Here is a 16,432-nt window from a genome sequence, read left to right as displayed (position 1 = left end):
TACTACTTCAAACGCAACGTCAAGTTTGGCAAATGGGAATCCGGGTATGTACGTGCAGTCGAGCGGCACATGGTTATTGTCTCAAATAACTCGGAACATCGTGGAAAGCCAATTCGGGCTGCGTATGAAGATGTGCGCATAGCTCCCCGGTCACCCTTACTGTTGGATCTGAACCAGATTGGTTACGTTTTCCCCCGGTCGTACGCCGTCGTTGATACGGATGACACTGAGGTAGCGATGAACCAGCATCAAACCGACAACGCAGAGTCCCGGAGTCAAGTTTTGCCGACCGAGGATGATCTCCCAGCAGGCTTTCAGTGGGAAGAGGGAAACGACGTCCACCCTCCTCTACACGATGGCATTCTTGTGATCAGAAAAGACGGAGAGGACTCAAGAGTACATGCTGATGAAGATCTCGCAAGGTACTTCGAAGAACAGCCTGCCTTCTTTGCGAACACTAAGAAGTCTCCAAGCTCACGCAACCTTGAGAGACCCCTGCAGGAAGATGTCACTCCTTCAGATCCGGCAAGGCAACAGGGCACTCTCAACAAACCGTTTGACCCACCTCGTCCTGAGGAAGACATCGGTGAGGTGAGAGTCACGCCTCCCCCGGAGCTGCCGTTTGAACTCCAGTCCATGGAGCAGGACGTCCTGTAGTGCACTGTACTCGGTGCCGGGACAGCTGTCTTAATCTCGCCGAAAATCGCGCTCGCCACCGCCACGTGTACCACGGGTACACGTGGACTCCCCTGCCGCTCTACCGGACCTCCCCGTGGACACGTGTAATCCCTCCGCAACCCAGAGGGCCTATGGGGGCTGTACTTGGTCCCCTCGGGGTTACACCCGTTGTTTCCTAGTTATTCTAATTTACAGTATAATTTAGCTTCGCCATTACGGCGACGGGGGACTATATAGTCAACCCGATACTCAAAGTAAAGAGGCACGAAGCCTCGGGTTTCTTACCTTGGTTTCTGGATTCCAGGTTGTAGCCTCGACTCGGTACTGGCTCGCCCATACCGACCGAGCCATCTACACCCCTGGAATCCCAACTGCCTTCCCCGCGCGCGTCGATCACCCCGCGCGAGACCTACGTTAACCACTGTGCTCTCCGTCCTGCTAGCTCTGTTTTTCTCTTAACTCCTCCCCCTTTTATTGCTGACTACCTTGCTACTTTTCTACCGCGCAAGCGCGCCCGGACCCCGGTTCCGGTCATCCACCGGGTGGTCTCCCGAATTTCCTTACGCGCCCGAACGCGCATCGCTCTGCCTACAGCCGTCACACGTGGCTGTAGTGCACGACACGTCCTGCAGCAAGTAAAAGGGATCATCGGAGATAAAGCCGCTTCGGAATTTCAACTGCAGTTCGTGACCCGATGGCTGCTTGACAAAGCCATAGCTGCAGAGAAGAGTAACTACAACGGTGCCTTTGAGGAAGCCAGGTTGAGTTCCATCCCTAGAGGTGCCAACATTATATCATCGCATCATTTCTTCCAAGTGAAGACCGATGGGGAAGAAGACAAACTCCGGCTGAAGTGTCGAATGGTGCCTCACGGCAACCGCGACAAAGATAAGGAGAGTGTCCGGAAGGATTCCGCAACTGCACAACTCCCAGTGATCCAACTGGTGTTGTCCATCGCCGCCGTATTGAACATGGTCATAGCCACAATCGACATTAAGGGTGCGTACCTGCAGGGAGGTTACCTTTCTCGAGACATCTATATTCGACCACCAAAAAGTTTCCTGAGGGATTCAGTGGCGACTTCTCAAGCCCGCCTATGGAATCGTCGAGTCTGGAAGACTCTGGCGGCTGACCATAGAAGGTTGGATGTCTGGGCATGGCATTTTACCAATCCCTGGCATGCCACAACTCTTTATGAAGTTCGGCGATGGAGGTAATATTGCTCTTGCTATTTGCAAGGTCGTGGATGATTTCCTGGTAGTCGGTTCACCAAGAGAAGTCAACAACTTCCATGCTGCCCTTGCAAAACGATTCGAAGTTGGCCGGTTCGTCGTTGACTGCCAGCTAATCTTCAATCGCCTCCACATTTCGCAAGGCACTGATGGTACAGTGCACATCGATATGAAAGAGTACATGGAGAAAATCGAGTTTCGGGCGCTGTCTCGGGAACGGAAAAAACAGTTCCACGAAAGACCCACCCCGGAAGAACTCACGTCGTACCTTGGCTTGGCAGGATCACTCAACTTCCTTGGTCATGGTGTCTTCCCGCAAGCTTCTTTTGCAGCAAGCTACCTCCAGCAAGCTGTAGGCAACCTAAGAGTCTCTGACTTGGTAAACGGCGGTAAGGTTCTGAACGAACTGCGGGGCTTGACTCCACAGCTGAAGTACTGTGCTCCCCCGATGCTAGACAAGGACCCTTCGTATTTGTGCTTCTCCGATGCTAGCCATGGTTCCACTTCATATGGGCAGACCGGATACCTCTCCGGGATATACCTGCCTGCGGGGGGTGCCGGTGTGTACCATGTCCTTGATTGGCATAGCTGCAAGCAATCCCGAGTGGCGTTTTCGTCATTTGGAGCTGAAATACTTGCCGCAGCAACGTCAACAGACCGTGGATCGCTAATGGCCGAGAGCCTCAAACGAGTGTACGGATCGGACGTCCCGCTTCCGTTTATCCTCACGGTTGACTCGCACGGCTTGTACTCAACAGTGACGACGCTCCACGAAGGGACAGACTACCTTCTCTGACCCACAGTAGCACGAATGTGAGACTCCTTCGAAAACAGAGAGATCGCTACGATGCAGTGGATTGCCGGCAAACTGAACCTTGCCGACGCCTTGACGAAGAGAAATGTGGTATAACTACCTTCGTACCGACCACTCGGAACGAGGGGGGTTAGAGGTGAGGGAGCACGCGACGCTGGGTTACCCACGCGCGGATAAAAACCGTACGGATGAACTCGAAAAGAGGGAAGGCTCACGTGGCCGGTGACGCGCAGCCGGTCGGTGGTGTTATACCCGGACGGCCGGTCACGGGTTAGAAGCCGGAGCTAAAGGAAAACCGGAACGGTGTTAGCACTTGGCCGTAAAGGGAAGGGAGGCGAGTCTGCCTCCTCTTTACTGGGACGGGGCAGGTGCCCCCGGTCTTAACCCCTAAGTGGGACGCCAGGACACCTGTCCCGCTACAGTAGCTGTTACTTACTGTATACCAGCTACTGTACACAATTAATAAATTCGTGCCATTAACTACTAATTACTACTTATAACCGTACGGATTACACACGTGTGCCTGTGGCCACGCCAGCGGTTGTAGCACGTGTGACCCGCGGGGTACTACTGTACTCCGCTACGGGCGCGTGCAAGCCCGGTAGCTACAGTAGCACCTGCTCTTCCGTTCGGTTCACATCTCCCCGGGGTGGTCGTGGTACGCAATTGTACTACAAGAAACTTGGAAATGTTCCGAAAGGTGAACAAGGTCATGCTGAATGGAGTGCTGGACCCTTGCATGGTCGATAAGGCCAAGCGGATCCAGTTTAATTAGCATCTACGGCTCATCGATTACCATCCTCCTCCTCCTCTGAGAGGAACCAGTGGTAAAGGGCTTCTTCTTTCGCGAAACATCCTTTCGTTTACGTTGAACTTCGGTGGATATTTTCCTACCACCACCATGACGCTTGCGCTTCCCAACTGGCTGTTTGGTGAGGCGACGAAGCTCCGGAATGCCGAGTAGGTCGACCCCATCACCAAGACAAGCGCTCAAGGTTCCCTTGCCCATCTGTAGTGCAAAATGCTCTGTGCAATCATACACGAGCTGCATCTTGGCATCCAGAACGACGACATGGTCGATTTCTTCTCCTGAACTGTCCATTCCCCCTAACCTGGACAAGAAGATCCCATCACGTTGGAAAGCCAACCACTCTTCTTCGTCAACACGGTTCGGAATCGAAACCTTTTCAAGGCGGTAAGAGCCCAACCGCTGTTCGAGCCACGCTCCAGCTTGGGCGACGCTCACGGCTGGCATCGGATGGATATTCATCATGGCTAGTGCAGCCACTTCTCCAGCCAGCGCGTATAGTCCATTCGCGATCGCGGCTCGGAGACACTGGCCACGTGGAGAGTATACGAAGCTGCGAACGTTCGTACGGCGGTGGAGCGTTGCAGCCGAATCCCCGCGAGCACCGGGGCATCGAAGTCTGAAGAAGTGGTCCATCCGTCGAGTGCAAGCCTGGTGCAGATTGTCCAAATATCGCGCCTCGGCGTGACCATCAAAAACTATCTCCACTTGCAGGCCGCTCCCGTTTTCCTTCACCTCCAAGTCAGACTCGACCTCACTGCTCAGCTCCAACATCTGCTCCAAGCTACCCACGGCCCTGTACGACTTCATGGTGTAGAAGTCGATGGGCCAGAAGGAGCGATGTCCCCCGCGGTCGCCTGCTGAGGCAAGGAACCCCCGCTTGCCAAACCGTACGTCCTTCCTGGACGAAAACACAATACGCCGAATAGTGTAGTCCGTTTGGTCAGCCCCGGGGTCCATCAGCCGAGAACCCCAAACGGTCAAGAACCCGAGTTCCTGGAGCATTCTTTCGGTGAAAAAGCGACCACGGCGCAACGACAGCCAATCCCAGAGCTCGCCACAAACTTCTCGGGGCAATCGCACACTCCTTATCAGTGCCTCTTTTGTCACTGACACCACTCGAGAGCCACCGTGTAGCTGAACGCGGCACTCGCCATCCAGCATCTCCATTCCGGAAAGCGGTGCGCGCTTAGCTTCCATCGAGACCCACCGCACGTCAGGCATCGTGAAGCCTCACGCTCACCCCTCCGTACCGTCGCCCGCGGGCGCTTTTATCGGTTTCGGTCAGGGCAGGCGCGAAGCGGAGGATGACGAGACGAAGCGGAGGATGAAGAGACGAAGCGGAGGATGAAGCGACGAGGCGCTCGACGTCGAGACGAGGGGCGGAGCGCGCGGCAGCTGCAATGGATGAGACCCCAGTAGGGGAGACTGAGAAAGTGATGCTTGGCGCGGTGGTGTGGCGGCGCGGCGAGGCAGATGGTGACCACGAAGCTTCACACGGATCGCGAGATGCGCAATGGGCTCAAGGAGTGGAGCGGGAAATGCTGTGCGATTGAAGAAGCGGGTGTGCGGCAGCGCGAAATGAGGGACCGATCGTAGGTGGAGAATGCCGTGTAAGGCAGGCGCCGCAAGGGAAAGGGAAGAAGTAGATAACTCCGTCTCGGAGGACGCGGTGCATAAGGGAAGTCCGCAGACTGGGGTCTGCCAGGGCGTCGGACCACGTTCCCAACGGATGTACTCCGCCGTCGGCGTGCGCGTGTAGTCGGCCGCCGCTGGCCGCCGTCGAACGTGGCCCGACGGGGGGTCTGTTGTGGGCACTGTGCAGCGAGGACAGCGCTAGCCCTAAGCGACTGGCAGTGTCCGCGGCGGTGCGCCGCCGGTCCCAAAATTACAAAGGGGAATTTTACCGGGTACTTAAATCAAGGGGAAATTAAAGGGACTAGAAATCCGGGGGATACTCACGCACTCACGAGACAAGACCCCCGGTGGCTTTTGTGGGCTTTCGCTTCGCCTCGCTCGATCACCTCCGTTCCGCTCCCTCCGCTGCGCACGTTCAGAGACACCGAGCCTCAGCTTCCGCTCGACACTAACATTCCTACCACAGTTTGGGGCTTCGCAAGTCGTTGCGTATTGCCCAATCTGACCACATGCAGAGCAACGCGATTTTCGTTGAGGGACTGCGACCCCTTGTTTCCGTCGTTTCTTCGATTGCCCTGCCTGGCGCGGAACTCTCCAGGCTCTCATCTGTCTGGCAATGACCGGAGACCCTCCAACCTCTACGAGGGTTTGGGCTAAGGGCTTGCGCTTACGTTTCCCCTTCATGGCGTTGCATGGGTGAGTGAGATTGAGTTTTACCACTTCTACAAGCCGTTGTTTTCCTTGCGGTCTGGTTGGGCGTTCACAATGTATGAGCACTCCTCGGAGGGGCAGTGTATACGCGGGTGCCCAGAGTCTGACCTTTTTTAGCTTGTGAGATCGGCCCACGGGGGCGCTCAGGGCCAAGGATGCTATGATCCGTGAGCACGGGTAACATGCAGCGGGTAACAGCTCATACGCCCCATACCAGCGGGCCACTGCCAAAAATTAAAACTGCGCGAATACAGAAATTATTTAAAATTATGAGTTGACATTCAGGAATCTATACATTAGTTTAACACACTATTTAATAACATATTATTTTAACACATTATTTAATAAATTCGCACTCATGAAGAATTGAACTCGCGACCAAAAGAAAAGGGTAGCAGGGGAGTGGTACCGAAGCACACCACCCCTGCTAAAACCCCTTCTCCGTCGAGTGGTACCGAAGCACACCACCCCTGCTAAAACCCCCTCTTCGTCGTCCCGCCTTCGCGTGTGCACCACTCCCGCCCGACCTTTCCGGCGGTAGCAGTATTAAATTTCCAACCAATTTATACCAGACCATCTCGTGCTACAGTACCGACCCCCCAAAAAATAAATTTGAATAAAAATGCATTCAAAAAATAAATAAATGATATTAGTAGGTACATGAATCCCTAGAATTGTATCTGTAAGCGCACCCCTCATGTACAGTATTGATAAATTTACCCCCCAAAATAAAAGGGCACCCCACCTCGTCAGAAGCCCGCGACGACATAGTTGAGCCCTCCGCCGTTGTCGCCGACCCCCCGCCCGCCCGCGCCAAGCTGCCGTTGATGGTGCAGGCTCCGAGCGTCCCGCCTCCTGCCACCGCCGCCCGAGCCCGCCCATGCAAGAAAAGGTCCCTCCTGCCGTCTTGACAGCTACGCCCGCTCCCGGACCTACACTTACCGCCGCACCCGTCTCCCCTCATCCGCCGAGATTCGCCTTTGCCCCGGCCTCCCGACGCAGCCAAGTGCAGAGTAGAGTCATCGGCATGCCGCTCTACCGCTCCCCTGTCTCCCCTCCCCTTCCTTCATGGCCTGCCACACCGGTACCCTGACCACCGTCCACGTGGGCTGGCTCCCGCGCCAGCTCATCCTGCTTCCGCCGTTGCCGTACCTCGGGCTCCATCGCACGCCCGGCGGAGCGCCCGCGCTATCCTCCGCCGCGCAAGCGCACTACCGACCCCGTGTTCCTCTCCTTCCCGCACACCCCCTCGCTCTGGTGCACCGTGTGGCTCTCGAGCGGGAACTGCTTGCCCATGAGGGTGTGCTCGCCGGGGTGGTGGAAGGGCCACGCGAGGGCCCAGTTCCAGCTGGCGGGGCCGGGCCGAGCGTTTACTCGGCGCGCACGAGCTTGGGCTGCGGGGCCAGCGGCGAGACGCCGACCGCCGCCGGAAAGTTGAGGGTGGCAGATCTCGCCCTAACCGCACGCGGAGAACTCCTCGTCCACTGACGATAGCGGCCCGTGCCCGTTCGTCCGCGTCGTGTCGTAGCTTTACGGCCCGTCCACAGCCCTCACCATCCCCGTCCCGCACCTCGCTCGTCGACGACGACGCGGCGAGGGAAACTAGGGCCGAGAGCAGCAGCGTGCAGACCTGGAGATTCATCGTGCGGGCGTTGGGCGTGTTCGGGCGTAGGAGTGAGTGAGATAGTGTGGGGGGAGTGCAGGGGGCGGGTGGGGTATAAATATGCATGCGGCTGCCGGCGAGGTGTAAGATCCCCTACCCCGCGAGCGGATGCTATGGAGGCAAGACCCCGCCTCATTCTCATCACCGGGAGGCAGGGCTCCCTGGGTGATGAGAATAAGGCGGGGTACTGGGCGGGGCGTGTGTGGCGCAGCGTGTTCGGCGGGGCAGTCTGCCGCGGGCGGGCGGGGGCGCCGTACAGGCGTGGCGGCACACGGGGGGCGGCGCGAACGTTAGGAAAAGCAAGAGAGTGAAAGCCAAGGAGGCGCGCCGCCGCATCCCCGCCGAGATCCTCCTCGCCCTCGATTACATCCACATACTGTTCGTTGTGTACCGCGACTTGAAGCTGGAGAACGTCCTGCTTGACCTGGACGGCCACGTCCGCATCGCCGAGCCGACTTGGGCCTCATCAAGCTGCTGGGCAAGCGGAAGCACCCGTTCCAGAAGCCCCAGCCGCCGCCCTCGTCCAACCTTCGCATCGCCCCGGCAAACCCCATCAACATGCCCGAGACCTTTTGCGGCACGCGCGAGTACGTCGCCCCGGAGATGCTCAGCGGCTGCGAGTACGGACAGTTGGTTGACCTCTGGGCCTTTGGCATCGTCCGACTTCAAACCGCTCATCCGCGGCTTGCTCAACCGCAACCCCAACACTCGCCTTGGGCTCGGCCCAGATGGGATTACCGAAATCGCTCTACAGTCTCACCCAAGGGCATATACGCCATTGGTATGACGTGCGCAGAGAGCGAATGGGATAGACAAATGCAGGACGAGGGCAGCCCGACATGAGGAAACGTCGCGTCGGGGTGCGGGGGAGGCTGGGCGGGTGGTTTTCCAGGGGCGAAGTGCCGAGCGCGGAGCGGCAGGCTCGCGGCGTTTACGTAGGCGCGTGCGGCCGGGTGGCAGGCCACGCGCGCTTCTCATTCGCCGCGTGGGCATACGTAGGCCCATGACTACAACAATAACTCTATCAATTCCTATAAAATACATCATAACCCCAACCGTCCAGTACCATAACGCACCCGCCGTTTCCCTTTCGCCCCTCCCGTATTTCCACGGACAGCTTCCTCAACCAACAATTGACAATGTCAATGTTGTCTGCCCCCCGCTCTGCCAGCACCACTGCGCCCGGTGCAGAGAGCGCCTTCATGACCACCACCGCCAACGAACCGACGAGTGTAGTCAATAAGGCGCCAGTCACGGAAGCTCTCACGAAGCCAGTCGCGGCGAAAATTACTGCACCTTCAGCAGCGCTCGCAGCTGCTGACGCTCTGCTGGAGGCCATGGCTGTAGAGGCTCTCGCATCAAAGGTAGGAACCCGAACGGCACAAGCACAACAACGGGCAATTCCAGCTGAAGTGCTGGACCACAAGAGAGACGTACGTAGCAATCAAAGCTCCATGATGCGAGCGGCAGTCATTCTTGAGGCAGCTTTCAAGCTGGAGTGCTGTGCCAGAGGCCTGGCTGGCGGTCAGTCGGAGCTAGCTGAACACGAGTTGGAATTCATGGCTAGTCCACCAGGGGGCAATATATGGATTCCTCCTACTCGCAACGCGTTTGGTTTCATGTCAAGGCCTGTGCTGAACACACAAGAAAATATTGAAAGGGCTGGTGGATCTTCATGGCGCACAGGGCCGTCGCAGTCAATTACGAATAACTTTTTTCATGTCGGTACACCGCATGGTACGTCGGTTGTTATGCTGCTTGCACGCGAACGCGTTTGAACGCGTCCATCCACAAGTGCCTGTCAATGTAAACTACTGTACTAACGTTCAATTCCGCGTTCAACGTAACCACTTGCAGAACGTTTGGTCGTCGATAGACAGCCAAACCCCCACCCGTGAACGCCAGGTTTTCTGGCCGTCGACAGGCGCTGCAGCCGGCAGCGGTACTCGAAGTTGGGTACCGCGATCCCTCCCAAAGCTCCGGCAGAAACAATACAGCGACGGTGAAAAATGATTTTCAGCAGACAAAGCTAGGGAATTCGAGCGGGCGGCGTTCGCGCGTTGATCAAGAGCAGCTCCCTGCTCCCACAGGGATATCCAGTATGGCAGACGTGATTTTGTCATACTTTTTTAAGACAATCTATACAAAGAAGCCTTTGATAGATTATACAACGTCGGAGAAAAATCGGCTGCGCAAATGGGAGACCGCGCATTCTAAATACAAGGCACTTACAGAAGCCTTCTGCCAGATACTTTTTCAGTTTGGCGACAAGGGTGCGGATTTGGAGCGGGGACTCAGTCTTTCTGAGTCCTCCATTGTGCCTTTGCACGATCGTGGTGGCCGTTGTACAGCTGTCGTCAAATCGCGCGCTTATCTCTAATGTCTACGGGCCCCACGAGCAAATGGAAATAGAATAACTAAGTTTAGGAGCAGGGTGCGCGCTTCCACGATAAGAAGCGCTCTGGATAGATTACATGCAGCTTCCGCTCAATGTGCAGCCCGCAGTGGAGCTCGTCGAACTGATTAAATGCTTTTTGCAGGTTACAACTGCAGGGCGCGCCGCGCTTGCAAAATGGGGCGCAGCCCAAAGGCGACAGTGTGCGCGGGGCCGTGGCAGTTGGCTACAGGAGCACCCCGCCTCGCACGCCTCGCGCCCCCCCACCCTCCGTGCCGGCCGCCGCATGGCGGCTCGCGAGCCGCGCGTCCGTCCATCCCCGGGCGCTCGCTGCGCCGTGCCTCGCGCTGCTCGTCTCGCTGCGCCGCGATGGCGTTATCCGAGGACACGCGGTGCGTTGAGCGGGACGTGAGTCTGGCAAACGGGGAAGGCGAACGAAACTCTGGCGACTCGGGCGACGCGGTGGGCAGGGTAGTCTGGGACGCGGGCGGGGTGCGGGCGGGCGGGGGGGTGGTCGGCGCGCTCGCAGGGCGGGTGCGGTCCTCGCGCGAGAGGGCGCACAGGTGGGAGCGGCGGAGGAGGGCGAGCTTCGCGGCGAGGAGGTAGAGGATGCGGGCCTGGTCGGCGCGCGGCGGCCGCGTGGTGCGCGGGCGGCGCCACTGTGCGTCAGCAGGTGCTCCAGGCGGATGCGCACGGCGTGCTGACCCTACAGGTCGCGGTGGAAGGCCGACACGACGCGCGACAGGGCGGCGTACGTCGCGCAGCTGGCGGTGGTCGAGACGCAGGGCCGCGGAGTGCGGCGGCGACGCGACCCCGCGCGAGACGAGAGGGCGCTCAGCGCGGTGGAGAGGGTCGACGGCGTCGAGGACAGATCGACGGCCGTGAGCGACGGGGCGTCGCGCGCGGAGAGCGAGGGGGGGACGGCGGGCGGCAGGTCATGTAATCCTCGTAGTCCATGGGGGGGGAAGGGGAGGGGGAAGGGGGAGGGGGAGGTAGGGATGATGGGGGTGGTGGTTGGGCTTCCGGGGGGAGAGGGGGAGGGGTGTGTGAGAGGTTGGGAGGGTGCAGCGATGGAGGGGGAGGGTGCAGTACCATGGGGGGATGGGCGGGATATTTGGCGGCACTGGGAGGGTGGCGGGGGGTGGGCGGCAGGCGTGCGTGTACGGGGAAGGGCGGGCGTCTGTAAAGAGGGGCGTGCGCGAGGGGTTGGCGCGGGGGTGGAAAACGCGGTCCGCCGCCGACCGCCTGCCCGTTGACGGCTGGCACAGGCGGCTTGCGGAACGCACACCAGTCTGTCGTTTACAAGCAGGTGAAACCAAGCTTATCGTAGGGGTTCTCATTAAATTGATCATCTATACCGAGGTACTTGATCATCTCCTGTAATTCAGTCCATGCAAATTGTACCATAATGTCCCGAAGGCCCCACCCTACAACATAGTGATGATACTGTGCGCCCCCTCGACGGGCAGAATGTTCCGTCAGTCGCCCTGCGATCCCGATTGCGTTACTTATGTATCCTAACACCTCCCGGTACGTAGTGTGTGACATGCGTACACCTTCGCGCAGCGCACCGCCTTGAAACGCCGGGAAAAGTGGACCCTTCGTAATCTTGTTTGACTTGAGAACGAGTAGCCAGCGATGTAGCGCATGCAAAGGGCATATAGAGACGTGAGCCTCGCGCGAGAACTTAAAGTATCTAACGCCTGTGCCCGTTTTGGTAAAATGCAATACACCAAAAACCGCCGAGTTGAGACCAGAGCCTGGGAACACAAGATCTTCCACGTCTAGATTCAGTAGCTCATCGGCTCGAGCCACGCTTCCCCACTGCATTACGTTGAGTGTACAGGTCTGGAAAGCCCTGAAGTCGGACGGATCTTCAGCACTCGGGAGCACGCCATTCATCACGCGTAAACTCACGTCCCGGACGTATAGATTGTACAGACTTTGAACGTCCTCATGAGTCTCAGCCAGAGCGCGTTCGGTGATGTTGACTTTCGCTCGTGCCTGATCATTCTCGAGACGCCTCATTAACTGTTTGAGCTGTGGGGCGCTGCCCGGATTTTCGAGGAACGCTCCCCAGCCTTTCTCAACATATTCGCCCTTGACATGGCGGCACTCATACCCGACGCCACACTCGGCGCAGTCCAGCCGACTGAATGCGGCAGAGACGGCGCTTATGATCGCGCCGCCGGTTGACTTTGCCTTCTCATTCTCGAACCTGGAATCTATGACAAAGCCGCACCTGCTCATCATCAATGCAAGTGCCACCCCAACCGGGGATTGGGCTGGGGTTCTCTTTTGGAGGGAACGGAACGGCTTATTGAGGGGATCGTCGATAGGTGCTCCAACGTTTTTCATTGCTTCGCTGAACATTTTAATGATTCCCCTATATCGACTCTCGGAAGACTCCGCAAGTGGTCGCCGGAGCTTGGCCTGTCTCGCGATCAGCGCGGCGTTTAGCACAGCCGTGCTTGGTTGCACAGCTGCGCGCCCTCGAACGCTTGTGTAACCGCGGCCGCGGTTGCCACTGCCACCGCCGTGTCCGCCACGCATCGTCGACCTCGCCGAATCAAGCTCACAGCTCAGTGCAATCTGGGCGCCGTCTGGTATGCGCATGAGTCAGCGCAAGACTGAGGACGGGAAAGGAGCTAAGGGTGTATGACAGTAAGCATGACGTAAGAGTCGCGAGAGTGAGGACGGATACCCGGGGTGTGACTCGACAGACACGTGGCATATGGAGGGGTGTACGGGCGACAAACAGCGACAGCGACACAGACACGCGTGGGGACTCGCAGTACAGTACGGACGAACCAAACAGGCGGTCGACGAGTCGGATATCATGACCGATCTCACTGCCGAAGAACATGGCAAAGTGGAGCAGGAGCCTCGCGCTCTAGCACGAGAGTCCTCGCCTTTTATTCGCCGCTCTGCGCTTGTCTTCGTCGTCCGAGTCTACAGCGGCCAACATCTCGCCCATTGATCGCCCCGACGCGTCTGTTCGCCTTCAGCCTTGTCAAAGTCGTGGTCGATGGAGAAGAATTGGTCGAGTCAAATGTTGGAATGTTTTTCGTGTCCCTAGCCACTCCATTTTCATCCTCTTCCCCATTTCGCCAGCAAAGCTTTGCTTTCTCTTTCGCCTCTTCTCCGCCTTCCTCGTGTTATTTCTTTTCCAGCTTTCGCTTCACGATATCCTCACCCTTCTCCAACATACCCCGCTCAAAACTAAGCTCCATGTCCATGTCGTCCTCCTCGCCATCTCTCCCCTCGTTCACAGCGCCAAAGGAGTTTTCCCCAAATCAGCCGCAGATGCCGGGTTCTCATCCTCCTCTGAGGAGCCAGCCAAATACGCTTTCAGATTGCGCAACGCTGCCTGGGACTTCCAGAGCTTCTCGTCATGGTCATATTCGTCAGAATCATGCGAATCATACTCGGACCCCTCCCTGCTCTCGTCGGAGGCGTCGTCTCTGGAGTCTTCCTCTTCCTCGTCGCTAGCTACAAGCTTCTGCTCTCTAGCCTGTTTCACCACTTCAAGATCGCTCTTCGAAACAAACTGAGGACCCAATTTGGCCTCTTATGCTAGGCGTTCCAGCCTAAACTACGTTCCCTGCCACCACATAAACTTGTACGACAATAAAACAACCATAAACACCCCCTACATAACCCCCACAGTGCGCTTTCCTAATTCCACCAAATCAATATTGTCAAGCTCAATCAGCAACGACCGCGTGAAAAACTCCGGCTTCTCCTCCGACTTCTTCACCAATCTATCCACCGACCACCATTTGACCCTGGCGTGGAAGCCCCGATCGAGAAGTGACTGGGGAAGAGGGACACGTGCGTGGAGCGATGGAGCTTGCCTTCTTTGTGGCACTGTGTGCGGCTGGAAACCGGACCGTCTCCGACAGCAACGATTTGCTCCATGTCAATGCGCTCTTGCATCGCCATCATATGTGTGAGTTCAGCTTTGCGCTCTGTGTCAATAATGGGCCCTATGACAAGACCCGAAAACTTGTTTGCGGAGTCGGTCTCTAGAAGATTGCCAAACCCATAGTCCAAGCCGAGATGGTCCTTGGCGAGCTCTGCAATAAACTTAGATCCGGAAGAAACAACAGCCAGTCGACAGCCGAGCCGTTTCAGCCCCTTGCACAATTCGACGGCCCCATGCGTGTAGGTCAAGTTTTGGACAACTGCAGCGTTGACATTGCCGGCATCGACGCCTTCCAACTGCTTCGCTCTAGCCTTGAGCCATTCTGTCCCAGGCAAGTTGCCCTGTCTAAACGGTGCTTCCACCTCCGGCGGCGGGCTCTTCCCAGCTGCCTGAAGCAGGACATCGATAGATAGCATCGCACTGCATCAAAGTCCAAGACAGGTCGAACAAGACCATCCTCTTGGCCTTCCTGAGGACATTAGCCTTCTGCAGGGCGACATTGCACTGGTTTTCCTGTCGGCCCAACGCGAAGAGCTCCTTCTGCAGCGCAGCCACGTTCTCCTCGCCGCCCGGGACGTCGATGCGCAGCTCGCGGCACATGAAGTCGTGGCCTTGCTCCGTGAGCCTAGCGACGCCTCTGACCTCGCGCGCGACGAGGGCGGCGAGGGTGGTGGCCAGGAAGGCCGGGGAGATGGTGCCGGGGGCGAAGAAGGTGACGACGTACTCGTTCGGCGTGCTCGCGGCGAGGGCCGGCGGCGGCGCGGCCGACGGCGCGACCGTGAAGTCGACGGTCCAGTAGTCCTCGTGAAAATCCAATTGTCAACAGCCTGCGGTCCATGGGGAATGCCCACCGCCCGCCGCAGGTGGGCGAAGCTTGTTTGGTGCAGCACCGTGACGCGCGACATCACGGAGTCAAGCCCATATCGGTACAAAAGGCGGAGGGGATGGAGCAGCTTGTGCATCAGGCCCGGGTGCATGAGGTCGGTATAGCTGGAAACCACGACGCCATCGACGACGAGATCGCCGTGCACAGACGTCGGCGCGTACAGACCGCGCAGCTGCTCGCGCTTGACGTTTAGCACAAAGAGGTCGTACTCGCCGTCCTCGCCGCGTAACCGGTCACCGGGGCGCACGGAGCGCGCCGTGCGCAGCTTGCCGTCGACGTAGAGGTAGTGGCCGGGGGAGAGGCGGAGCGGGGTCTGCGAGCCGGCGTGCCGGATGGAGACGAACTCGGAGACGGGGTGCGGGCTGCGATGGCCGAAGAAGAAGACGTCCGAGTGGGCGCCGTCGCCGGCGGCAACCTTGTCCGCGTACTGCAGGTTCTCCATGCGGACGAGCAGGCCGTCGCGACGCGCCGCGGGGACTGACGCCAGCCAGCGCCGTCGAGTGCACCTGACGTACGCGCGATGCCACTTTGCGCTTGCGCGCCGTGCGTGTGGGCTGCGTGCCCCTGGGGAGCTTCATGGGGGTGGATGCGCGCAGTGCAAGGGCAGGCAAGGGCAGGGCAGGGGCAGGGCAGGGGAATGCGCGCCGTTTCAGTGACTATAATTTCACGCAGAACGCGCGCCGCAGGCCCCGTTTTGTTACCCGACATCCGACCTACATCCCAGTGCCGAATCGGCACATCCGAACCACATCCGGCGCACTCATCGCCCACGGCGGGTAAAGCGGGGTAACAGGCTGATACTGTACAAGGCCCCTGGAGCGATTTGCTGCCAGCACTACCACGTGTGCAACATTTGGCCCGTTGCGCGGCCCCGGGTGCGCGCCTGTTACCCGGCGGCTGCGGCGGCGATTGCTGTTACCCAGACCGAGGATGCCATCAAGATGATATGCTTGTCAGGGAACGTGCTCCCTTTGATCAAACTCATTCTGGCGACGCCATCTTCACCTCTTCACGTATTCAATCTAGCGCTCCTAAGCAACGGGGCTCAAAAAGGGGTACGTAACAAAAAATCTCTTTTTTCATTCACCGTACCCACAAAAACGCTGGACGTAAAGTGTCAGAAGGGACACACTCGCGGTATGCTGTAAATTATCAGCATTACAGAAGTCTCAGACCGTATCATGGCTCGATTGTCGTACACTGGATCAGGGCTGGGATCAAAGGGAGAGGAAGGGCCGAAAGATCGTAAGGGTCGATTGAACAGAAGGGAAGATTTAAGGGAGACCAAAGGTGGTGGCCTTTTTAATTTAGTCTAGCTCCGTGGTGCAATTAGTCGCAGAGTCCTTTGTCAGCAACGGCGACCGTGCAATCGCTACGCATTAGGCCACGCGCTTCGCTTCGCTCCTCAACGCTTACCGTCCCGGGTAAGACGAACAAGTAAACACAGCTGCATTTTGCAGCTGTGTTTACTTCTTCTCAACTCTGGCGACACCCTCCTGTGCGGGCAGTCGCATCTCCGTCTTCACCCGAACCCACGTTCGCGAACGGAAGGACACAGGCTCCTGTGCGCCTGTTGTCAGGGTTCCCCCGACAGACCCCGAAAACTCGTCATAGAAGTTGTCCGACATAAAGCAAACCCGAGATTGAAAAATTCCGCCACGGGTTTCGCGGACTAACCT

At 57.9% G+C, this 16,432-nt stretch overlaps 1 protein-coding gene across 1 annotated transcript; it reads right to left on the bottom strand.

The window, feature by feature from the left end:
• Positions 1 to 7,907: 7,907 nt before the first annotated feature.
• CHC_T00007559001 (hypothetical protein) lies at positions 7,908 to 8,222 on the bottom strand. Its single transcript, XM_005711209.1, has one exon. It carries the CDS (start codon positions 8,220 to 8,222, stop codon positions 7,908 to 7,910), a length of 315 nt encoding a protein of 104 aa, XP_005711266.1.
• Between the last annotated feature and the right edge of the window lie 8,210 nt (positions 8,223 to 16,432).

Source organism: Chondrus crispus, genomic scaffold (genome assembly GCF_000350225.1).
Source record: "Chondrus crispus Stackhouse genomic scaffold, scaffold_78, whole genome shotgun sequence".
Taxonomy (NCBI): Eukaryota; Rhodophyta; class Florideophyceae; order Gigartinales; family Gigartinaceae; genus Chondrus; species Chondrus crispus.
The sequence above is the reverse complement of the archived record's forward strand: the minus strand, read 5'-3'. Positions and strand labels throughout refer to the sequence as shown.

What these genes read in the sequence shown, in the direction of transcription:
- CHC_T00007559001 (XM_005711209.1), bottom strand. Translation starts at nt 8,222, where the DNA reads ATGAGCGGTTTGAAGTCGGACGATGCCAAAGGCCCAGAGGTCAACCAA.